Below are 25,468 nucleotides of genomic sequence, written 5' to 3'. Positions count from 1 at the left end.
TCACACACACACACACACACACACACACACACAGGTCCTGTGTTGTGTAGGGGCCTATGTTTTGTATCACACCTCCTTTTGTTTTCCCTGAACAGCTCGCTGGGGTGATGCCCCAGTGTCTCCTGTGTGCTCCACTGCCCTGGCTGAAATGGGCTCCCCGCTCCCCTCTGTCTCCTCCTCTGTCCCTCAACAACACTGCTCTGGGCTCTGCCCTCGCCTCCCCCTGACCGGTCCTGACCTGGAATTAGGGCCAGGCCGAGCTTCCATGGCTAGTCCAGCAAAAAAGCAGATCCCTGTGTGTGTGTGTGTGTGTTTGCATGTATGTGTGTGTGCGCACAACGTCCCTGAAAGACAGTCGGAGATTATCCCATTCTGTGTGTCCAGTCACCAGTGCAGTATTGACCACAGCGGGCCACCCAGGGAGCATCCAGCCAGCCGTGAGATGGCCTGATATACATGCTTACTCGCCATGCTAGATTCCCCCACTCTCACCGGGGAGAGGGCCAAACCCTGCAGGCTGGACGCTTTCTAAAGAGAGTTTGTACGCGGAGTGACCAGCTCCACACACACACCCACACACACACACACACACACACACATTTCAGTATACCCTCTGTACAGTGAAAGACTTTGCCATCAGGTCGTTTTCTGTGTCCTGTGAGGCGAGGCGGAGGTCATTGGGAAGGTGGAAAACCTCTTTAATGGTGGGAATGATACCATAACACCTATAGATAGAGTTACGGATCATGTCACATGCAGTCTGTATACAGTGTACGACTCTGACAGGAGGGCCTGCTCGCTGCTCATGGGGAAGACGAGCGTAAAAAAATGTAGCTTGTGTTAAAAGATAAAATTGCTTTTCCCTTTTTTGGCCTTTTACTCACCTATTTTTATTCTTCATAGTCTTATAAAATCCCTTCAATTACTCTTAAATTTATTTCAGGGAATTATAGTAAATTTTCTTGCACTTTTCTCTGTGTTGTAAGGGCCAAGACTGTAACACATTAATATCAGAATTTTTATAAATCTGTAAATTGAAACTTTCAACCTTTTCTTTTTTAATTAATAAAAGTCATTCTAACCCCTCCACTGCACTGATGTGTGACAGCTCATTGAGTTGTAAAAACAGCCTCTCACTGAGCTGCACAAAGCCTCGGGGGGGTCGGCTAATTGTCTTTTAATTGCTCACTTGTTTGTTTGTCGATGGAGAGTCTCTAACATCCTGTCTGTTAACAACACAAAGGCCTTCAACAGCAGGACCGAGCTGCCCACAGCTCATTAGACATGAAGACAACCGGGAGGATTTATGAGTTTTAGCAAAAAGAATTAACATCATGTTATTTATTCTTTCTATTTTAATTCTAGGGTGTTGAGATGTAATGTTTTTTCCTCGTGTGCATAAGATAAAAAAAAAAAATCACCTTTCAGGACTTGCTGTTGTTTTTGTTATGACAAGCTAAATGTGTTGGAATAAACAGGCTGAATAGAATAAAACAACAGCCGAAACATTCTAAATTATAGCCTTTTTTTGTTTAAACCAATCCAAATAATTTATATAATTTTGCTGTCATAAACGTTGGCCTTTTGTTGTTCATTTACTTTACACTCACATCCTCTGATTGGTTCAATTTGCTCATGAGGGATATAACATAAACAGGAAGATGCACGAATCAAGACAGTTTTAATTTATTCTACAGCCGGAGAAGAAGAACTAAAGGAGCGGAGCACGTTATTATATCGTTCAATAATAACAGGGCAATTATGATACTGGTTCAGATGAGTAAAAACTATAGCGCTCAAATTATTAGCCATGATAATAAAGCCTATATTTTTTCTTCCTGACATCAGAAACTATGCTTTCATTATTGTTTTTAATTGAACAGTGGTTGTTATTACATCTTGTGACATATTAACATTAAAAATGAGAATCTGAGGGGTTTTATTTATTTACTATAATGTGTTCGTAGATACTGTAAATTCCAAATCGGCTTCATTAAATAATATCTTAATTGTCCTTCGTGAGACAGAGTATTTCAGTATATTTATGATGTCATTCAGTGCTGATGTGTCCTTTATTTTTTATGAAGACAATTTCCGCGACAACATGGAATTGCTGTGTATCTATAAAACACCAATAAACACAATACAATCCGGTGTTTATTGTACTCATTTATTTAAAACGGTCATTATGGTGATGCGGACTCTCTCTTAGTCCATTAACACAATGAGCTCATGTGTCAGATCAACAAACGTGACGAAACAACAGAGATGTTCACAACGACTGGAGCCTGAGGATTTACACACAACATGACACAATGTGTGTGTTCCTCCCTGAATCAGCACGTACACGATCACGGGTGTATGGTGTAAAATAATGAAGCCGAGCAGGAGCGTGTGTTTTTACATTGCAGACGGTACATGTATTTATGCAGCACGTGTGTGTAGTAGAAATGTGCTTCGGCCCAGTGATGTGCCCGTACAGCATAAATCATCACAAAATGAAACTTCCGATTTTTTATTTCATACCCTAACGACTGCTCTCATGCGGAATGAAACGCTGATTTTGGAATCGTGTGTGATGTTAGAGTGTAAAAGATTTAATATGAACTTAATGAGTCAAATTCATGTGGAGCTTAAAATTCTTTTTTGAACTCTTTGGTGAATTAAAAATGTAAGAATAACAGAGATAAATCCACCATTGTTGTTTTCTTTGTATATATATATATATATATATGCATGTGTGTGTGTGTGTGTGTGTGTGTGTGTGTGTGTGTGTGTGCATGCAGGCCTCGTCTCCCCAGCTCCCCCTGAACTTGGTCGCCCTCCAGACACCTCACAAAAAGTGTAGGCTCAGCCCATAGTGCATACAGAGGAGCAAGTTGAGGATGGGGGGCGTGGGGGGGGTCTGCCAAAAAAAAAAGGGTTATAGTGGTGGAGTCAGGACACCGATAGGGGACGGGGGGGGGCCCAAGGGGTGGTGGGGCCAGGCTGCATTGAAATGTCCGAGAACTTGGAGCCTATAGTTTGTCATGCTAACTGCTGTGATGCCATTGAGTGTGGACACAGGGAGCAGAAGGTTCACAGGACCCCGGCCATTCTCATGCAAAACATATATGTTTATAAATGGGGCAGGGTCCCCCCCCTTTTCTCAATGCATGCTAAGTGTTCAGAAATGTGAAGTTGCGTGGAGAAAAAATTGAATAAAATCTTTAAAAAATACATGAAACACCTTCACATTGACTGACTGATATCAAAAATGAATACATAACAATGTTGTCTTTTATTTGTGAGATGAATATCAAAGTTATATCTTAAACATGAAGCAAAATGAACTAACACCTGGTCATAGATCTGAAAAAAGACAATGCATGCATTTCAGAGAGAAGCAGAGCGGCCCGGGGAAAAGGAAAATTAAGGCAGATGCATATTAATCATAAGGTCATTGTTGCTAAGTGTGAGAAAGGAACGCACAGTAACTCCCATTAACACTCATCTTTAGCTTCCTATGACCTTCACACGCAGTGGCATGAAAATGACCTGAATGGAAAATAATTTTGTTCTGCATGTTCCGGCAAACACAACAATTCTATTTAAGTTTCCATTTTGGCAGCAGCTGGACCTGCTGCTGCTGTGGTCCTCACTGCTCAGCCCTCGTCCGTGTCACCTGCTCTGCAGATTCAAGCAGGAGTCCCTCAGGGTCAAATCTGCCCAAATGCCAAGTGGTGAAAATGCAGCACGAGCATGTGCACCTTTACATTTACTCTCTATAAATGCAAACACTCCATGCAAATTAATGTGTTACCCCCCACACACACACACTCGTCCACCTCCAGTGAGGAGAGGTGTGTGTGTGTGTGTGTTCAGATTTATGTGCTCAGATTTATGCGTATACTATACTTTCACAACCAGGCGTTCAAGGAGTCTCCATTTGTGTGTGTGTGCGTGTGCGTGTGTGCATGTGTGTGTTTGTGCCCCCTCATCTGCACTTGGAGCAGCCATTTGGAGCCTGCATTTGATTGAGTGAAGGCCGACGCAGCCTGAACACTCCCTCTAATGGAAGAGCGGAGCCCAGCAGCTCAGTAATGCACTGACCCCCAGAGCTTTTACAACGCTGCCAGCCGATAAGTGGCAATATGCTGGATCTTATAAAATTAACAAGACTCAGCTACGGGGGAGAGAGAGGGCTGGTGACAGGAGAGGATGACGTCCCTATAGCACCTGTAAATATCCCGCATGCGTCTGATATTACTGCAGCTCTTCAGTGGGTTTTATAGTCACGGCACCGTAGGTTTGATATTTTCTCACTCATTTCTGGGCTTTTTTAAAGGGTGGTTTACGGGGGAAACCTTTACAGGCCCGTTTCTGTTGGATAAAATGTCTCTCAAGGCGTTTTTTTAACACTGCTGGATTTACGAGGGGCCAGGTGCTGCAGGAGCCGACTCTGATGCAGGCCTCTGGACCAGATTCTGGGTTTCAGCATGGAACCACAAAAGGGTGTGAACATGTGTGTGTGTGTGTGTGTGTGTGTGTGTGTGTGTGTGTGTGTAAGTGTACCATATGTTCCCTCCTGCACCTCCTGTACTATGCCATCTACCATAAAGCTCAAAGTTAAACAGCCCCTATGCCTGGTTATGCACCATCTGTTGTGTTTTGGGGAGAGATGGCCTCGACCAACCAGAGCAGAGTGTTTTTTTCCTTTTACGCAATCTGAAAGACACGCAAAGCGATATTACAGCCGCAGCCACTGTCTCAATGCATCTGAACCTGATTTAGCACTGAACAAGGCTTTATTCCTGTGTGTCTCCCAGTTTAACCTCCTCACCTTTCTCACACACGGATCAGGCGTGGTTTGTGCATGTGAAGGGCGTAATTGTGTGCATTTTTCGGCCATATACTATACGTCTGTGTGTGTGTGTGAGCAGCTATTGTCTGCCCGCGCTCCAGCAGGGGCTTCAAAGTGAATTATTCATGCGAGATTTGAATACATGCAAATGGTTCACCACCCCTCCCCTGGCACAGATCCAGGTTACCTATGGCAACGCCGCCTTCAAGAAGCATCTTTCCATCCCTCCTCCTCCTCCTCCTCCTCCTCCTGCTTCTTCTCTCAGGCACCCGCCCTCCAACCATGTTATCCACCCATGTGGTATTGTTGCAATTGTTGCAATACCAGGCTGGGTGGCTGCACACTGTAGGGTGGCAGGATATCCCATAATTCACAGTCAAGGTCATTTGTAGGCAGGGAGGATGAGAGACGCAGGGATGGACAGATGGACGGAGGGAAGGTTCCCTCCATCCAGCCACTCGGATGTGAAGTTCAGGAGATGGCGTGGTGAGGGAGAAGAAGAGCTTTCAGGTGGTGAATGATATTTAACCAGTGCAACACACTGGGCACATACTACTCCCAGTTTGTCACAGCTCATGCACACGATCCAATGCAGCAGAACAGGATGAGGACAGAAAGAAATAACTGGCAGAACGCAGAATACCATATACTCTTATATATTGAATTTATCTTTTTTACCATACTCTTCTTATTTTAATAGATATGAAACAGAAATGATTGATTAGTTAAAAAATACAAGATATATTATTGATCTGTGTCAGTCACATTTAGGTCACATTTATTTTATGGAATTATAAACCATGCAATCTAAATCCTGTATGTACTGTATATATGTAGTGCGTGATGGAAACATTTCAATAAATGAAAAAGAAAAATATGTATTCTGTTTTTTTTCTCATGTTTGTCTTCAATACAAAGGCAACTAAATGTATAGATATTTTTGTTGCATGCAAGAGTTTAAAAAGAGTTCAAATAAATGACAAGAAATTATAGACAATACTTAAAAGAGGGGTATGATTTGATTCTTAAAACATGTATATACAATTATTGTACTTTACTTTTAACTGCACTTCCGTCATAATTTTGTTATCATAATACCTGTGTATAAAATATTTTTTAAAAAAACACAATACATCAATTGTAATATACTATCTATTAGTGAGTAATTTGTCTTGGTGGCATTTTGTAGTTTTCTGTTTCACATCATTTTGTTCAGCATTAAAGATAGATTAGTTAAAAAACAGTATCAGCACTATTGAAAAATGTGCAGTTCTTCGTTTACACAGGACGCTTGAATGAAAATGCAGGAGTGGAATGAGAGTAAGTGTCTCAGTGAGCAGAGGGCAGGTCAAGTTCAGGCCACGAGGTGATCAGAGCCTAACTAACCTCCATTACGGGCCAACACACAGGGAGAACCACAGCCACTCAATGCTGCCATCTCCTGCCGAAGAAAGGAAAGGCGGTGTCGCACCCATGTAGGTCAGAAGTTATCAATCGAATGGGTAGTGGTTGGACTTTTACCCAAACAGATATGATATATTAGAGATATTGTTCATTGATGGGTTTTTTTTTTTTAAATAAAGCATTATTTAGTTTCAAGCTGAAAAGATGCAAAGCACTGATTCACTTTATGTTTGTGATATTGTTTTGTATGTTAACTGTTATTTTTCAGCTGAATTTGAAAAGGAGCACATTTGAAGGCTGCAGTTCGTTGTGCGTCTCGTAGAAACCTACTGTAACTATACAACCTGGAATTTAGTATTTCACATTTAAGACCACTGTCACTAACGATGGGAACACTTTTGCTTATCCCACTGCTCCCCCAAGTGGACAAAAGGACTCGCTGCTCAGTGTTGTGGATGGACACTTTATTGCACGGTCATTTAAGCTTGAGACAACTGTAAACATCTGTAGAAGTACTACGAGTACATTAGTAGTGATAGTATGATTAACCTTTACATAACATGAGATTCACGACTGTGTTATGTGCTTTGGTATATTTAGTTGCTTTAAGTAAATGGTGCCTAATAACAATCCAGTTAAAGCAATGATAGACCATGCACAACAGTGTAAGAACAGCACAAAAAGGAAATATTTATATTATTTATATAAATCAATTTCTGTGATATATAGATTTATTTTTCATATTTGATTAATCTCCATTGAGTAGACTTTATAATACTTTACCACACTCAGTGCTGGGTGGACAGTGAAACTGTGCAGCCCTGCTGACATGATCTCCCTACGACAATCATTTGTTCCATAAATCAATTCCACATTAGGCACAATCATACAATTTTAACTTAAAAACAAAAAAACAAAACATTGTATAGTCACCCTTTTGTTACCAGGCACAGATCATAAACGCTGCATGGTCAGGTTATTGGAAAGGAAAAAGAATAATAAAATAATCAATGTTATAAAAAAAGAACTGATTAAAAACGGTGTTCTCTCAGTTGATAGATTAGGCTGAAAGAACCATTCAGTTCTTATAAAGTGCGAGCGTAACTTATCAATGCGACACAAACAGTCCTCCTCATTTAGCCATCAAAAACAAAACAGCCGTTATCCACCCGTCAATCACTTTAGTAACCTCCATCGTACCACAATTCATAACAAGGTTGTGATTATGTGAATGAATATATGAAGACCGTCCTCACTCAGCTGACGTGTGCGTTTATCAAAGCTTGAGATGCCGTGTTTCGGTGCGCACTAGATCTCCTAACCCACACTCCTCAACCCCCTGTGTGAAGCGGACAGGAGTGTGCAGCAGGACGGCCCTGCACTGGCTGCAGACACTTATTATTGCCACGTGACAGACTTGACAACCTCCGTCATGCCAGTCTCGTCTGTGCTTGGTGCTTCCCCTCAGTCACTGTCAACTAATTCAGTGGGTGAAGTAGTCCGTCTGATGCAATTTGAGCAGAAGGCCGTGTGTGATGTCAAATGTGGTGAAGCTGATGCCCACGGCTATGGGCCCTTTAAGCCAGTTCATGCTCAGGCCTTTGTATAGTCCTCGTATAACTCCCTCCTGTGTTACGATCGCACGCATGGTCCCCAGAATTGTGCCGTAGGATGAGCCGGTAACGCCGGCTGTCTGCATGCGCCTGCGCACCACGTCCAGAGGGTACGAGGCCGACTGTCCAATCAGGCCTGCGCAGGCACCAAAGGCCAAGCGCTCATATGAGTACGGTTGGGATCGCTTAGTTCTTTCTACAAAGAAGGAAAAACACAAAGGAAGAATGAGCTAAACCCACTGAGCTACTGTAAATATTTAAAATTCAACTTCATGAACACAACGCAGAAAAAAAAATACTCCTGTTCGTTACCTGTGTGGAGCTTCTTGAGTGTCTCATATGTAAAGAATGTGATGCCTGCGTATGGGATGACGCCCAGAATAGTGGGGGTGAAACCTCTGTAAAGGGTCTTCACACCCTCCTCTTGGGAAATGCGCACAAAAACGTGCATGATGTTGCAGTACCTGTCGGAAAAAAGAGCAAAACATTATTTAACAACTGTTTAATATGAATTTCATTTGTGTGTGACATCATTTGGTAAATAAATAACTAAGATCCAAATCTGAACATTAAATGCATCATATCAAAGAAAGCTGCGACTTGTAAAAAACACATCATGTAGAATTTGCAGGAACTAGAAAACAAACGTAAACACCAAACTGCACTGCAGATTCTATAGTTCAGGCTAACTCGAGTACAATCACAGCTAACTTTTGCTAAAGCTAATTTACCTACGTTTTCCCGTCTGCTTTCCTGTAATTGAAAAATGTATTTAGTTGCACAACATTTTAGTAACTGAGTTTGTTGGACCCACTAAATTAGCCTGTAGCTAAATATGTATGAGGGTACAGTATCTACGATGGGGAGAGATTCAGCATGGTGTTGTGAGACATTCAGAAACTACTTCAATGGACTCCATTCTGTTTCAACGCAAACGACAATAGGACTAGTGTGTGTTGTGGTACCAGGAGATATTAGCTTACATTTCTTTGGCTGTGACGGCCATCCTGGCTCGCACCATGTCCAGAGGGTAGGTGAGCATGGCCGCAGTCGTGCCGGCCAGAGAGCCAGCCAGGAAACGTGGGAAAGGAGGCAGAGCCCTGAAACAAACAACACAACTAATTAACATGAACTATTAACTATTTCATTAAATGTGTAATTAACTCACGTAACATAGCAGTTTAAAAAACATGACTGTGAGCTATTAAACATTTTCACTTAAATCTGATTGGGCATTTTTGCAGTGTACCAAATGCTAGCATGCTCATGATTATAATGACTGCAGATATAATATTGACCATTTTTTTCTCTTTGTTAGCTAGGCATGTTAGCCTGCTAGCATTCTGATGATAACAATGATATGCCATGTTCACCATAATAGCTTAGCATGTTAGCATGCTTGCCTTCTAATGATGACAATGATAGCAGTTATAATATTCACCACTTCACCGTATGAGCGTGTTAGCATGCTAGAATTTTCTGATTAGCACCAAGTACAAAACATGCTGTGGCCAATGAGAATGTCGTTAGTTTTACAGGTTTTTGGTCACAAACTATAATATCAATTTTTGGAGCAAATGATATTTCAACCTGATGATGATGCTGCTGAAAAAACGAATTATCCTCCAGGGACCATGAATGTCTTTAAGTTAATATCAATGCATTCCTTATTTTCAGATTATTTTATTCAACTGACAGACCTATACTGACATCTATAGCGCCACACCACCAGCAGGGCTAAAAAAACAACTCTCCATGATGTTTTCATAAATACAAATAAATAACTGGATTAAGTCATTACTGCTGAGACGCATTTTCTCTACTCACTTTCCCTGGTAGCCGTAGTAGTTTCCCAGCTTTTTTTTGTACTGATCATGGGAGCAGAACTGGATGGCAGCGTAGGGCATGACCCGAACCATGGTGGCAGAGTTTCCCCTCCACAGACTGAGGAGCCCATCCTTCATGTATGAACAGTAAATGAGCCTGAAGGCCTCCTGGATACACAGTGAAAAAATATATATAAATATATATATATACACACACACACACAGTATGTTGTTAGGAGCAGTAGATGCTGTAAAATTCTAATAATCATAACATAAAGTGTAGACCCACATATGAAGTTTGTTTGTCTGGGAAATAATACTACAGATATACTGTTCCTCCTTGGGTTGAAACCTAAAATGATTTACTTTACTTAACATTAACAATTATTTATCAATTCAATATACTTACAAATCAATTGTTTGGCACCAAATGTCAAAAATAATGACAAAATGTGTTAAATGTGTTGACAATAGCTAATTACCAGTGTATTTATATTGTTTACTGTATGTTTTTCTTGCTTTGTTGGTCAAAATATTGGGGATCTAAGGATATATAAGGAAAGTAAGTAAATACACAAATGTGTGAAGCAGTAATAATCAACTGTTTGATATTAATATTTGCTGAATGAAATCCAATCAATTGTTTATCTTTCATTGATAAATTATTTTATAATGAATACATTCTACCATTACAGCTTCATAATCAGGGAGTGATTTTCCGATAGACAGACAACTGAACTCACCTTAGCAGAGAATCTGTTTGAGGACACTGTGAAACAACAAGGAACAGAGTGACTCTCGTGGTTGAACAACATCCACCTACACACACTGTCCCATGTAGGCTAAACATCTACTAAGAGGATTAACAATTAGTTAAGAGCAGTTACAACAGTCAGAGAATTTTCTGGTACAAACAGGGAAAAACTGTGTTAGCATTTACTGTTCGAAGTATGACACAACAGCCTATACATAGGTCACTGACATGTGGCCTATTTATTAATACACTATATATTTAGAAAGCTGTTCTTGCCTTGGAAAATGATCTTAGTCCGATCCAGCGGTGCAATGACGGTTTTGGCCACCGCTCCAGCGAACGCACCACACAGCAGTAGGTCCAGAGCTGTGAATCTGGGCCTCAGGTCCTGTTTGAACACACAGACACACTTTACAACACACAGGACAACTTGACCTGACCTTCCAGTGGTTACCTTATTAAAGTGTGGACAAAGACCAGTGTCTATCCTGTGTCTTATCACTCAGCAAAATTAACAACAGAACAGCAAAATCTGCATGTAGATTAACAGAAGAGTGACTCAACTGTTTGTGATGAAACCACAAGAGATAACACAACTGATGTAGAAACGTGTGTGTGTTTGTGTGTTTGTGTATTGTGCAGGTTTACACAGTCACATTATGGGGACTTGACTTGCTCATGGGGACGAAAAGCAAGTCTCCAAAATGTTAATCATTACATTTCAAGGTGAAGGCATATTTAAGGTTATAGGTTAAGGCAAGTAGTCACTATGGTTTATGTTATAATAAGTCTTCAGGAAATCCATATAAGTCAATGTAATGTGCTCAGTCATGAAGACACAACTGTGTGTGTGTGTGTGTGTGTGTGTGTGTGTGTGTGTGTGGCACACGTGAGCCTTCGTGCGGCTGGATGGGAACGTTGAACCCGATAAACAATACCACTGACTGATAAGAGAAGCATCTGACACAAACATGTGTCACAAATTAAAACAGAGGAGGGAGGTGGACACGGTTTTGGATTTCATTCATTCGCATTCATAACCAGTTCAATGCGTCATAACTATTACAGCTCTGCATATAACCTGTTAATCTACCTACGTACAATATCTGTCTAAGGTCACCTGTAGCTGTAACTTCATTGTAAAATCTGCTCTTATTCAGTCCTCAGCTCATATCTTGTATATTTATTAATACATTTATTCCCAAATATAATTTTTTTCATCGACAGTGCAGAACTCAGCATTCAGGTTTTTAACCACAACAAACAGGCTGGAACACATCACCCTGGTTTCAGCCCCTTCACTCTGGCTTCCAGTATGTTTTAGAAACGATTTAAGGCTCTTTTAAAACACTGACAAGTCACTTCATGGTCTGACTCCTCAGTATATTGTGGATCTTTTACCACTATATCACCTAAGTTACACCCTCTGGCAGGGGCCTTTTAACTTGTTTCCAGATTGTCAGCTGAAGACTGAGGGGAACAGAGCTTTTGTAATAAGAGCCTGAGGCCCCGGAACACCCTGCCCGAGGAAATACAGCAGGCGGAGTCAGTGGCTTCCTTTGAATCAGGTTATTCTGGCTAGTTCTTGTTTTATCATTTTTATGGGTGGTCATGCGTTTAAAAAGTTTAGTGTTGTTCTTTTATGACTAAGTTTTTATTTGTTTAGTTTATTTTACTTCAGTTTTTTCTTTATTTGCGAAGCCCTTTGTATCTTTATTTTGAGAAGTGTTGTATAAAAATGTATTGTTAATATTATTTATCGTAAAATAAGCTTCATTCATGAAAACTAGAATATCATCTGTAAGGATGCGTTTCATTCATTCATTGCCACCATGCTACCTGCTGCGTCGCTTTGTAAACTAAGTGCATTCTGAGATTAGCAGGCACCTCCCTGCTATTTAAAGCTATGCACCGGGAGAGGCCTGTCCTTCAGAAGTATGTATAGTACCAGGACGGCTTTACTGCATGACACAACAACAGCCACATGGCGCTGAGCCAAGCTTTGGAGTCCCAGCAAGGAGTGTAAGGTTCGTCTTATGAAAAGAAATCAAACAATTACAAAAGGTCCAGTGTGTAAGATTAAGGTGAAAGGTCTGTTGACAGAAATTTTATATAAAACCATCCTTGTGACGTTTTCACGAGCGTGATTCATCTAAATTATACAAATTGTTTGTTTTATTTACAAACTAAACACCCTTTGAGTTTTTTTATGAAAACTGAAGACTGCCACAGGTTCTCTCTCACGTTTGGAAGGGGAGGATGAGGTGAGGGCTGTTCAGCTAAACTCTACACACTCCCACTTTAACGGATAAGGAACAATATCGGAGATGGTGACATTTAAAATGAATTGCTCTTTAAAGTATTACACAAAAGAATGATAATTGGCTGCAGGCCTGCTTTCCAGCTCTTTGGCCCATGACTATAATTTCCCCCAATTTCCCACTTGAGCTTGAATTAATAAGACCCTTACAATGCAGCCCATGCCCGGACTGCTCTTACATGAACAGATGCCACATGAGCTCCAGCAGCATAACGTGTGAGTGGGTCGTTGTGGTGTAGGAGCAGCACCCACCTTGGCCTGGCTGGAAGGGGGCAGAGCCAGCACCGTGGTCTGGGGCACGGGCAGGCGGCTCTGGTGCTCGTGCACACCGTGGGCCATGTGTGCGGCTCACAGCTTCTCAGACACCCAGCCACTCATTCAGGGCGACACGCTGCAGGTGAGAGAACATGAGGAGGGCTGTTAAAAAACACTGTGACAGCCCCCTGCCACGCACGGCCACGCACGGCCACGCACTGCCCGCGCATCCTCATCACAGTGCGTGGCTGCGCGCACCCAGCAGCCTGACTTGTAAACACGGTATTACATTTCAGGAAAACAACAACAACAACACATCCATTAAACAAAGAGACGGACACATTGTTTGTAATAATAAATCAATCCCACTTGATCAACTGTCGATGCCCTGAATGGGCGCAGTTAAATAACTTGGTGACCACACCTCAAATAAATAAACTACACAGAATGAAGAGACAGGCCCGTGCATGGTTAGTGCAGTTAAATCCAGTGGTGCACTGGTTCTTTGTGTTACCTTGGGTCGTGTGGAAAAAGGCTGTCGTGTTGACAGAGCTCGGTTGTGTTGTGTTGTCACCAGTCTGCTGCTGCTGCTGCTGCTGCTGTTGTGTCCTGCGGATCCTTGCACACATTTCTTGTCTGCACTCGCTGTCGTCAACTTGCCCCAGGCTCCGATGTGTCGTCTTGTTGTGTGTTTCTGAGGAGACAGGTGTGGAGCCGCAGATCGCTGGGTTGTGTATTTATAGACGAAGGCCTCCGAGAAAACTCTGTAGCTCGTCGCCTCTCTCTCTCTCTCTCTCTCTCTCTCTCTCTCTCTCTCTCTCTCTCTCTCTCTCTCTCTCTCTCTCTTCTGCGCACAGCGCTGTTTGTGCTGCTCAAGGTCTTGAAGGAATTAGGGCAGCGTACTCTGTGTTTTGGACTACAACTCCCACACGCTAATCCCGTCGACGGCGTGAGATCTCGCGAGTTTATCCGGAACATTGGGTTGCCAGGTTGGCGTTATCATCAGCATACCAACTTTCCATTCTGTTAACATTTGTTGCAGAACTTTTGGACTCTTGCAGAAGTTTCCCCACACAAAAATAAATAAATAAATAAACTAAATTATTTCTATTATTTCTATCCCCCCCAAAAAACCTGACCTACAGTTCTCCTACAACTCAGCACATATTAGGTTATTGTATATTTTCCACAAAATATTATAAAGTGAGCGTATATTAGACTAAATATGAATCACTCAAAGCAAAACTGTCTAATTACAAAATAGTGCTGGTCATTGAGAGAATATGTTCATGAGTCCTGGACTTGGAATTTAGTCCAACTTTCCTTTCCTTTGTTAACATTTCTTACAGAACTTTGAGACTCAGAGCAGGTTCCCAGTTAAATTAGTTTTAAAATTTCTGTCAAAATAGTCATTGATTATTTTGGTTAGCTTTTATTGTTTTTATTAACTAGAATGGCACTAAGTAGAGTGTACGGGCTCAACATGCCCTTATGAAACCATATTTAAATCCACTAAATATATTTTATTTTGGATCTTCACACACAAAACAGTTCCCTAAACATGTCTGATTTGTTTTCATCAAGATTTATGAATTTATCCTCTAACAAATCAATATAAAAATAAAAAATGCATTGTTGAAGACAGTGAAATACAATTCCTGGATCCTCACCAAAAATTGAATGGGTTCTTCCTCTCATCATGCCTCAACCCTTCATTCAATTTCATGGAAATCTGTTGAGCTCTTAAACATTCCCCAGCACATTTTAGGTAATTGTATATTTGCCATTAATTATTATAAAGTGAGAGTATATTTGACAAAATATAAATCACTCATAGTACTGCTGTCTCTATGTTCATATGTACTTGACTTAAAAAATAAGTACGATAATAACTGAACACACTAACAGGAGAATGATTCTTCTTTTGTGCTCAGTAAGTATGGAAGAAAATAAACCATTTATCTGACATATTTTCAGAGATGATCCCTGTCAATTAATTAACACAAATACAAAAACTTTTTTTTTTTAATCTTTATTTAATGAATAACGACAGTCATAAGATTCATCAAAAACATCAGATAGTAGTGATTTAAAATCTCTAAGAGGAACACAAGACTGTAGTTTGAGGGAAGTTTGTAAATCATAGTAAGTGAATCCAGTTCTGACCAGATACTGGTGCGAACGATGTCTAAAGTTAAGCAGTTACTGGGTCTTGTGCTGTGTGTACTGGTTTTAAATGAGAGAGCTGAGGTCATTTGTAATTAGTGATTAGTTTGTTTACAAAAAGAAAACAATCCAACATAAGGTACGGACTTGGGTCTCTCGACGCTTTGACTGGGGTGGGGGGTGGGTATGTACCGGAGCGAACCTGGCAACCCGGGGATCTGGCTATACCGCTGAAAAACTTGTTGTTGTCGGGTAAAATGGCGTCAAACGTCGAGGCCCCGGAGCGCTGGTACCTCGCCCTGCTCGGCTTCGCGGAGCATTTCCGAACCTCCAGTCCGCCCAAAATCCGGCTCTGCGTGCACTGTCTACAGGCCGTGTTCCAGTTCAAGCCGCCGCAGAGGATCGAGGCCCGGACACATCTGCAGCTGGGCTCGGTGCTCTACCACCACACGAAGAACAGCGAGCTGGCCCGCAGCCACCTGGAGAAAGCGGTGAGGGGCGCTCGCCGTAGGAAAGAGCGGGGATGCGGCGGAGGAGCGGCCGGCTGTAGGCCGCAGGCAGCGAGAGCAACTTGCGGCCAAAGCCGTTAAACAGCTCGGTCGCATTTGTAGAAAACATGAAAAACCCCCACACGTTTAGAGCCTTTTTTCATTCGGCCTGCTGAAATGTGGAGTGCTCGTCCAGCCTCGGCCCCTCTCGGTCCCTCTCTGGACTGTTGCTCCTGTGTTGGGATTCCCACTGCTCCATTGATGACATGTCTTCTCTTGTGTTCCGCAGTGGTTCATCTCGCAGCAGGTCCCGCAGTTTGAAGATGTTAAGTTTGAAGCAGCCAGTATTCTGTCAGAGCTCTTCTGCCAACAGGTAACTCGCATTCAGGGGGGGGAATTCATTCAGAGGGGCATGTTAGCTTAGCTTCGCACATTCACCACCTCCTCGCATCAAGTGACACTTCAGGATCAGGAGAATTTGTTCCTAACTTCCTGGTGCGACGAGCAGAGAAGAGATGGAAGTCTTGTTCCACGACCACAGTGAACTAAATGATCGGTGCTATCGCGATGTTGTTTCAAATGTGATCAAAGTGTCCCAACAAGCACTGAAACACACCAAAGTAACATCACCAACTTTTCTGTTTAAGAAATATATCCATACTAAATATTAAATAGCACCATATTACACTTTGTCATAAGTGCAACATAAACACCAATATTCTATCTCATTTAGAATAAGACCTTTTATTTTGATGATGGTGTTTACATGAGTTGCTCATAGAACATTCCATTCATGTTCCTGTTCACATGATCCAGAGCATAGTCAGATTGTGACAAAGTTAGTACACAACTTTTAAACCCCATCCTGAAAACCTGAATACTTCAATGCATGACGCTACCTAGCGCTATTTTGGCTGCTGTCGTTCAAATCCTGCAGAAAGCTACAGCTCTTTTTTTTTTTTATTATCTTTCCATCTTGTTTACACCCAGGAGATGTGTGGTCACGCAGTTGGTAATTGTTGTGTGTCAATGTCTCAAAATGCAGTGCAAACTCCAATAGGATGCTATAATGTGATTTAAGACGTGTACATGTTTACATAATGTCACGAAGGTCGGAATACTCCACATGTCTTCACTTGATTATTGCTTTTCTCAAGCATATGCTGTTTACATGGCAGTGTCTTTAAAAATTAAACCTTAAATAAGTCACTCAAATGTGCATATTATTACACAACCATTATGAACAAGGTACGTGCATGTATAAGAACAATACGACTACATGTAAACTAATCTGATGACAAATAAAGTAACAACTCTAAACAAGCAGAGCCCCAGGAGAGACGGTTCTTAACTTGTTAAATGCCGATGTCGACCCCAAATGTCTGAGAGTGAGGACAAAATATCAGTGTCCATTAAACACAGAGTTTGGAAACAGTGGATGCTTTCAGTAGCCAGGAATTTTAACACCGTTTACTATGGAACCAGTAACCATTTCCTTCTTAAAGCAATGTGGGATAGACATTGGTATTTATTATTGACCCTTGTTATCAATTTTCAGAATTTGGTGGACTCTGCGAAGCCCCTACTGCGCAAGGCCATCCAGATTTCCCAGCAGACGCCATACTGGCACTGCAGATTGTTGTTCCAGTTGGCGGTATGTATGAGACCTCGATGTTCCCACTCAGCTCCTTTTCACATGCAGGTCACACAGTTGAAATGTGAGCAGGGTCACAACAGCTTTAATTAAAACGTGGTATCTAATCTCACTCCAGTTTGCTGACACATGCACTTTGTGATTTTTTTTTTTGTTATATTCTGCATTTTAGGGTTTTGACTTTGTGACAAAATAGCAAACGTTGAGCTTCAGGTGATGACAGCAGTGTTTTGTATTGTCTCTTCCAGCAACTTCATACACTGGAGAAAGACCTGGTGTCAGCGTGCGACCTCCTGGGTGTTGGAGCGGAGTACGCCCGAGTGGTGGGCTCAGAATATACCAGGTAAAGGTCAAAGCTTTTTGTGGTTATTACAGCACACCTAAATAAATCAAACAACTCACACACTGCAGGGCTCCAATGTTCACTTATTTATAGCAGCAGTTTGGTGTTGGGATTTCAGTGCAATAAATAAGTGAAAATTGGAGTCTCACATTGTGCGAGCTGGTGATTTTTTTCCCCTTCATTTGCTTGTTTGGTACCTGTACCTACCCCTTTTAGGCTCAGATATGTGTGTACATCGCAGGTTTATTGTGTATGATGCCTCCAATTTCATCAAACCTAGTTATTATTCTGAGGCACACAAAAATAATTCATACCGTTGCTGATCCATTTTGCCTCAGTTTCTATGGTCATGTAGAGTATTTGCTGTTTTAAATGTTATTGCAAATCAGATAACGGGGAAGTAGACTATGAAACTCGTGGAAAGCAAGTTTCGTTCACAGAAGAGTCCCAGAATACATGAAACATCATATGCCTTTTTATTAAATTACATATTGTAAGTCAACACGCTGATTAGCTGCACAGCAAATTCAAATTGACCTTTATGGTAAAAATAATTACATTTTCTCCACCAATTTCTTTTATCAGGGTTTCAGACAAATCACCTTCACACATCACAAAGTTCCCATTGTATAGAAAATAATCAGTTCTTTCTACCAACCATGTTAAATAATAAAGTGAATGTTAGAAGGTATGAGGGAGAAACACTGACTTGATGTTTGTTCTTTTTCAGGGCATTGTTTCTTCTCAGTAAAGGAATGGTGAGTCCTCTGTTATTTTATATGTGCCGTGACTACATAGCAGCATTAAAGCTCCGATGTGTTCCAACACAGGATTATTATATTTACTTAAGTTTTTTATGTGAATGTTTATGTGAAACACCAACATTTAACAATAATAGTGTCATTATATAAATAATAAACAACACTCTTCTTCTTTTTTAGTTGCTGCTAATGGAGAGGAAGCTCGGCGAAGTGCATCCTCTGCTCACACTGTGCGGAACTATTGTAGAAAACTGGCAGGGAAACCCGATCCAGAAGGAGTCCCTCAGGGTCTTCTTCCTGGTCCTACAGGTCACACACTACCTGGATGCTGGACAGGTAGGAAGCCTAGTTTGGAAGGTTCTGGGTTTTTCAAAGAAAAAAGCAGGTAAAAACAATTTTGTTTATCGTGTCCTCGTCTCTCCAGGTGAAGAGTGTGAAGCCGTGTCTGAAGCAGCTGCAGCAGTGTATCCAGACCATCTCTACACTCCACGACGATGAGATTCTTCCAAGCAACCCAGCCGACCTCTTCCACTGGCTGCCCAAGGAGCACATGTGTGTCCTCGTCTATTTGGTAATGCCACAACATCACTACACCAGAAATCATCAACTGCCAAAATAAGCATCAAAGCTGGTGTGGCTGAGATTTTTCTCCAACTTAACACGTGTTAGCACTGTTATTTGTAATTAATATACAACTTATAATTAAGTGTTAATATATGAAACAGTTTTTCTTTATTCTCATGGGCAGCTTCACACCTGTGTATTAATTCAATTCAATGCCTATATTGTCATTGCACACTGTACAAAACACAGAAGTAGACACATGCCAATCCAATAAATATATTTAGAAAAACACAAGCAATAAATACATAAAATGTAAGGTATTGAAACAGATGGAAGGAGTATATGAACTCTTAGTTATTTTGCACATAGTACCAGTGCACATTATAATATTGCACAGTTGGATATTACATTTAGTTAAGTTCTCTAGTGGCACTTGGATAAAAGCTTGCAAAGTGCCAGTTGTGTCGTGTGGCTTGAAGTTTTTTTTATCAGGAATTGTTTTTTCAGTGTTTAACACTTACTCCCTCTTGACATTTTACAGGTGACAGTCATGCACTCCATGCAAGCAGGTTATCTGGAGAAAGCCCAGAAGTACACAGACAAGGCTCTCATGCAACTAGAGAAACTAAAAAGTGAGTTTTATGTCATGTGTTCTTCACAACAAAATGTCATCTTGAGTAACTAAATATTAACAAACTGTGCCTCTTTTGTCTTTGTGTGCGATTCAGTGTTGGACTGCAGCCCCATCCTCTCTACCTTTCAAGTCATTCTACTGGAACACATCATCATGTGTCGACTCGTCACGGGCCACAAGGCCACTGCGTTACAAGAGGTATATTGTTTCTTTTTCTATGGACACTTATCGAGTTTAGCTGCGTCTCATTTGCTGCAACGTGCCAAACATACAGTCCAGGAAAAGGCCAGCTGCGTCAGGAGCTCGATTTTATAGCATCTCACGAAAACAATTTGCATGCTTTAACCATCATGTGAAAGTGAACACTGGCTCTTGTGTCCGTCCAGATCTCACAGGTGTGTCAGCTGTGCCAACAGTCCCCCAGGCTATTCACCAACCACGCTGCTCAGCTCCACACGCTCCTAGTGAGTATTTTCAAACCTTAAACCCTCTTGGACATGTGCTTTTGTATTTGCAACTTTAAGTGCTTGCCAGAAATTGAAAACCGTGATATCGACTAAAATCAAATATAATTCAGAAAAGTGGTTACCGCTCTCTTTTACAGTGTTTCAGTGAGAATCAAAGCAATTGGTTTTATGACAAACTTTTTTAATTCTAAATACTCGCACCTTAAACCAACTGATATTTCAAAGGAAACATTTTTTGGTCGACAAACAAATGATAAAAAACGAAAGCTAGCATGTCAGCAAAAGTAAGAATTAGACAAAACGTATGATGTAACCTGAAGTAACTGTTATCGGCCACTCAAAGAAACCAAACCATAACTAGAACTAAATATATTGAAATGCGTCTTTTAAATACTTGAAACACAGAACCCGACGTTTCTATTTGTCAGTCTAAAAGGTGTGTTTCTTCCTGCTCCTCTCACATCCCAGGGTCTGTACTGTATCTCAGTGAACTGTATGGATAATGCTGAGGCACAGTTCACTACAGCTTTGCGGGTGAGTACGTGGTGACTTTGCTGCATCCGAGACACTGTTACTCATATTTTTCTCCTCATTTATACTCCTCTTCTTATTGTCGCTGCTGTCGCTGATTTCTCCTTTTGTCTCAAACACGTCGGTTTTTGTTTTTGTTTCAGCTCACCACACACCAGGAACTGTGGACATACATTGTAACTAATTTGGCCAGTGTCTACATAAGGGAAGGAAACAGACACCAGGAGGTCAGTTGACTAACAATAGGTTTGTGTCACTACTTAAACAGTGTAATGTTCAGTGAAGTAGTTCACTTCTGCAGGAAGTGCTCTGCTCAGACAAATAACAAAGGAACACATGATTAACATTAGGAAAATCTTTATTTTATTTCTTTGTACAGTCAGTGTTTCAATTACACAGTTTGTCCACCAGAGAGCACTTCTGTCAATTTTTCAATAAAATGTCTCTTACCCAACCAAGCTTTGATAACTAAATTCCAGTGACCCTTATCTCAGGTTTAAGAACACACACGGGTTATCCAGGTGACCTTGGTTATGCCTTCACTTTAAGTTTGAAATTAAAGGCAACATGATGAGTGGAGACAACCTTGTAAACTTAGCGACTAAAATCTGTTTTAACATTTTTCCATTGCATTTGATCTCCAGCTGTACAGCCTCCTAGAGAGAATAAATCCAGACCACAACTTCCCAGTAAGGTAAGATGCACAGGAGTTCTACAGAGTGTATCAATAGCACAAGATATTAGATTAAAACTATGCTTTTTGTTCAAACTTGTTCATGATATTAACTTGTCTTTGTTTTGTGATTCAGCTCCCACTGCCTCCGCGCTGCAGCCTTCTACATCAGGGGACTCCTGTCCTTCTTTCAAGGACGCTACAACGAGGCCAAGTATGACAGCATTCAAGTGGACTACAGTGAGCAAACTCACAGGTCCACCATGCACTGACGCTCATATGTGTTTGTGTTGCAGACGTTTCCTGAGGGAAACCCTGAAGATGTCTAACGCTGAGGATCTGAACAGACTGACCGCCTGCTCTCTGGTTCTGCTCGGCCACATCTTCTACGTTCTGGGAAACCACAGGGTAAGACGACATGTACCACAAATGGGTCTAATGTCTGATTTTCACCTTACACTGTTTAGGCAATGAATTGGGTGTTTTACAAGCTGTTATAACAACCATGTCACCAGAGCAGAAGATTTTTTTTCCTTTTAGTCTTTACTTGATTGGGGACAAGGAAAGACAACATTTTCTACTCCATCAATCTGTTCTTGTTTACTCTCTTGACATGCCATGTACAGCTGGGGCCTTATTTATACATCTGTTTCTACATTCTGCCCCAAAATAGCAGCATTTAATTATTCTCTTTTGTAAAAACAGCCCATATGATCACTTTTGATAATATATCACTGTGAATTTGAACAGATCTGCATTTACATCGGCCGCATATCCCAGTAATTAGCTCCGATTAATTTACATTTGTTGGGGGAAACAGAAATGACTTAATTTAAACAAAAACAATAAATGGAAGTTGATTGGCAGCATGTCACAGCAGAGTTTTTGCAATAAACAACATAATAATGCGTACACATCCCCACCCACCCTCTCTCCTGTCCCAGCAGCAGAGGTACAAAACGAACCACCACAATAACGACACAAAGTAAAAATAACACGCAGAGAGAGACTAACAATGATCTTTAACACAAGGATCTTTGGTACGATCAGTTCAAATGGAATTTAATGTCGTCCGGCAAAAGCTGGAATAATTAAAGATGATCTGAGGCAGGTTCTTATGACATTGAGCCATAATGCAACAAGAGCACTGAGATAGGACAATAAAAGCACCAACAACAAGAATGCTGAGACTAATAAATACCAAACAAACAAACAGAAAATAAAATAATGGCGATAAAGAATTACACGTGTACGTGCATGTGTATGGGGAACATGATCTGTTATCCTTTCATCTGGGGTAAGTGTAGGCTAAGCCACAGCTTTTCAGTTTCTCATTGAGCTTTTAGGGTAAACTTATCTCTAACTTGATAGTGTCACGCATCTGTGATCCATCTGCTATGGTTAGAGAAAATAAGTATAAGGTTTCAAAGTAGAAGAGAGGTAAATGATATGAATCTATTAAGTAACAGTGTGTTAGTGTTGGTCCTGGGGGGGAACACAGAAAAGAGCCGTAAGAGGATCAACACTTTTTAATTCTTACACTGTTTATAAAATGAGCACCTTCACCTGTGTGTTTTGTCTTTTTGCTTCTTTAACAAGTTGTTGTGTCCCTCTAAAGGAAAGCAACAACATGGTTGTACCTGCCATGCAGCTGGCCAGCAAGATCCCTGACATGTCTGTCCAACTGTGGTCGTCAGCTTTGTTGAAAGGTACGTAATCGCCTCACGAACATTTTAAAATAAAAGCACAGGCTTTGCAGACCTTTGTAAGACTGTAAGAATACTTAACCAACACAAAATCTCTGTCCTCGAGATACAAGCTGTGGTCGAGGATAAATCTTGTTTGCGTGTTGTGCTTGCAGACTTGAACAAGGCTCTCGGGAACACTATCGATGCCCATGAAGCAGCTCAGATGCACCAGAACTTCTCCCAGCAGCTGCTGCAGGACCACATCGCTGCCTGCAGCCTCCCAGAGCATAACCTCATCAGTGTATGTCAAGGAGAATATATTCTTTTGATTTATTAAATATCATTTGTCTCAATTATCTGTATTAAGCTCTTTTCATACATGAAGTCCAGAAAATGTCACGCAATGGGGGTCCAGAGTTTGCCTGTCATATATGAGGAACGCAGCAGGCGAGTTCAGACTCGCTAAAAAAAACACAGACATCTCCAGACCGTTCAGGCGAGTGGTGACGCAGAAGGCAGGACGTGATTCATAAATTCTGCCCAGGAAATCGCTTGTGTGTTTACAGCACATCGACACATTTTTTTTTTTTTTTTAAATAGTTTTGCATCCATTGCATGTAAGAAACGTCATCAACGCGCCCACTACCTTGCGGTGAATCCTCTGGACAACCGCCTGCTGTTTTCTCACACGGGCTCACTCGGACATTATCCAGAGTTTTTCCTAGCGGCCGGGCAGGAGATACTCTGGAGAATGTCCACACCAACTGACTCGGACATTCCTGTTCTCACACACAGCCCCTCTGATTCATTTCAAGAGATTATCTGGAGTTCAGTTCATGTCTGAAAGCAGCTATATACTACCCTGTGATTGGTCTGTTTTCAGTGTCTGTACTGCAGTGCTGTAATCACAGTATTTCTCTCTGTTTTCCAGTGGACTGATGGCCCCCCTCCTGTCCAGATCCAAGCCCAGAACGGCCCCACCACCAGCCTTGCGAGCCTGCTATGAGGAGCCCTCTGTCTCTCATGTCACAGTAGCTGGTACACGATCACAAGCAACAGACTGATTCATAACAACCTGCTGTCAGACCATTGTAGCTGAGCTTTGAGAGGATTGGAACAGGTGACAAAAGTTTAAGCCTTCACTTTATTAGCCTCGCAAGATTGCTTCCTGATTGTCTGCCATTCCATTTCTAAAACTTTGTTCAACAATTACAGCCACTGTTAAATGTATTCCATCGTCTCTGATGGCTGACAGGACATAGGGGCAGGGTTGGACTCCTGATTAGAGCAGTGGAGGACACGCAGCGACTTGTAAAAGGGCTTCTTCACGTCTCTGACAGGTTTCTCTTCCATTGCTTGGAAAAAGAGGCAGTAGATGGGCGGGGCAGTAAAGAAATGTAGAAGAAATTAATTTATTCATGTTGATATTTTTATAATGTTGGTAAATATTTTACATCTTGCCTTTTTTTTTTTTTTGTATGAATGCAGTTTTTTTCTGTTTTTTTTCATGCATGGAAGTTACTGATGTGGACCCTTTGTACAATATTTTCTGACCTGGGTTGCGTATAATAAATTCTTGGTAGATAATTTTTGTACAAAATCCATATTAGAAAAAAAATAGAGACCTCTTGTAATATATTTTCACAGATTAATCAGTTGGTGAGTTGGCAGTGTACATTGTTTGGGGACAGCGCACAGTTCATTGTGTGCAGTTCATGTTTGGACCAGAAGATGCCTCTGTTGAGTCTGTTAATGAGCAACGTTTCATTACTTCTGGATTTTATATCATTTGGTTGCAATGAGGGCTCCCTCGTACCTTTTTTTTTTTTTAACAACAAAAAAAACACATTCAACCTATGTATTTTTCGAGTTCCATAATATATGAATCCCCATTGATGTAATTTTTACAAATCACATTTAGACTTTTGGAGCTTACAATAATCTTCAGATATTCAAAAATTGAAATTATTTTATTTTGTTATATTTTAATTTGTCTGGATAGATCTACTAACTTGTTTCTTTACAGTATGTTTGTATAGACTCACCACTTGTTGAACCTTTATTGTACAGTGACTTTTTATAAAGTCAATTTAGTAAAGTGTGTATGTATTTTTAGCTATCCTATGTAGAAATCTCAACGCTTGGTATTTAAGGCACTCTGTAAGGACACAGTTTAAACTTGAGTACTAGCCATATTCTATCCAATGCCTACGTTTTTAATGCTTATGTTGTTTTCAATAATTTTCCAATAAAATATGATTGAAAATTTGTAATGTACTGATTTCCCTTTCATTTGTAGACAGGATAGTGAGTGTATTGAATGCGGTGTGTTTTTATTTTCGGCCGTATGCATTAGAGTAATGCTCAGTTAATTATGGTGATTTTACCTATATAAACATATACTTATATTACTGTCTAACTACAGTATATTCGGAAATCCTGCAGCAGGTTCTGTTCCGACCGGCCCTTTGCTGTTTGTCTTCC

At 41.0% G+C, this 25,468-nt stretch overlaps 2 protein-coding genes across 2 annotated transcripts; one reads left to right on the top strand and one right to left on the bottom strand.

The window, feature by feature from the left end:
* Positions 1-6,696: 6,696 nt before the first annotated feature.
* LOC124854781 (mitochondrial coenzyme A transporter SLC25A42-like) lies at positions 6,697-13,923 on the bottom strand. The gene is made up of 8 exons (XM_047343155.1): positions 13,530-13,923; positions 13,013-13,151; positions 10,717-10,828; positions 10,430-10,455; positions 9,688-9,854; positions 8,844-8,960; positions 8,173-8,324; positions 6,697-8,056 (listed from the first exon to the last, which is right to left on the bottom strand). Exons 2-8 carry the CDS (start codon positions 13,097-13,099, stop codon positions 7,731-7,733), a joined length of 987 nt encoding a protein of 328 aa, XP_047199111.1. The 5' UTR covers positions 13,100-13,151; positions 13,530-13,923; the 3' UTR covers positions 6,697-7,730.
* A 1,469-nt stretch (positions 13,924-15,392) lies between these two features.
* LOC124854737 (MAU2 chromatid cohesion factor homolog) lies at positions 15,393-25,252 on the top strand. Its single transcript, XM_047343057.1, has 18 exons — positions 15,393-15,672; positions 15,959-16,042; positions 17,228-17,323; positions 17,572-17,666; positions 18,397-18,424; positions 18,608-18,763; positions 18,852-18,998; positions 19,533-19,623; positions 19,720-19,823; positions 20,012-20,089; positions 20,561-20,626; positions 20,767-20,850; positions 21,268-21,317; positions 21,433-21,510; positions 21,593-21,704; positions 22,915-23,005; positions 23,158-23,285; positions 23,916-25,252. Exons 1-18 carry the CDS (start codon positions 15,439-15,441, stop codon positions 23,988-23,990), a joined length of 1,797 nt encoding a protein of 598 aa, XP_047199013.1. The 5' UTR covers positions 15,393-15,438; the 3' UTR covers positions 23,991-25,252.
* The last annotated feature ends 216 nt before the right edge of the window (positions 25,253-25,468 follow it).

The sequence above is a fragment of the Hippoglossus stenolepis genome, chromosome 14, assembly GCF_022539355.2.
Source record: "Hippoglossus stenolepis isolate QCI-W04-F060 chromosome 14, HSTE1.2, whole genome shotgun sequence".
Lineage (NCBI taxonomy): Eukaryota > Metazoa > Chordata > Actinopteri > Pleuronectiformes > Pleuronectidae > Hippoglossus > Hippoglossus stenolepis.
The sequence above is the reverse complement of the archived record's forward strand: the minus strand, read 5'-3'. Positions and strand labels throughout refer to the sequence as shown.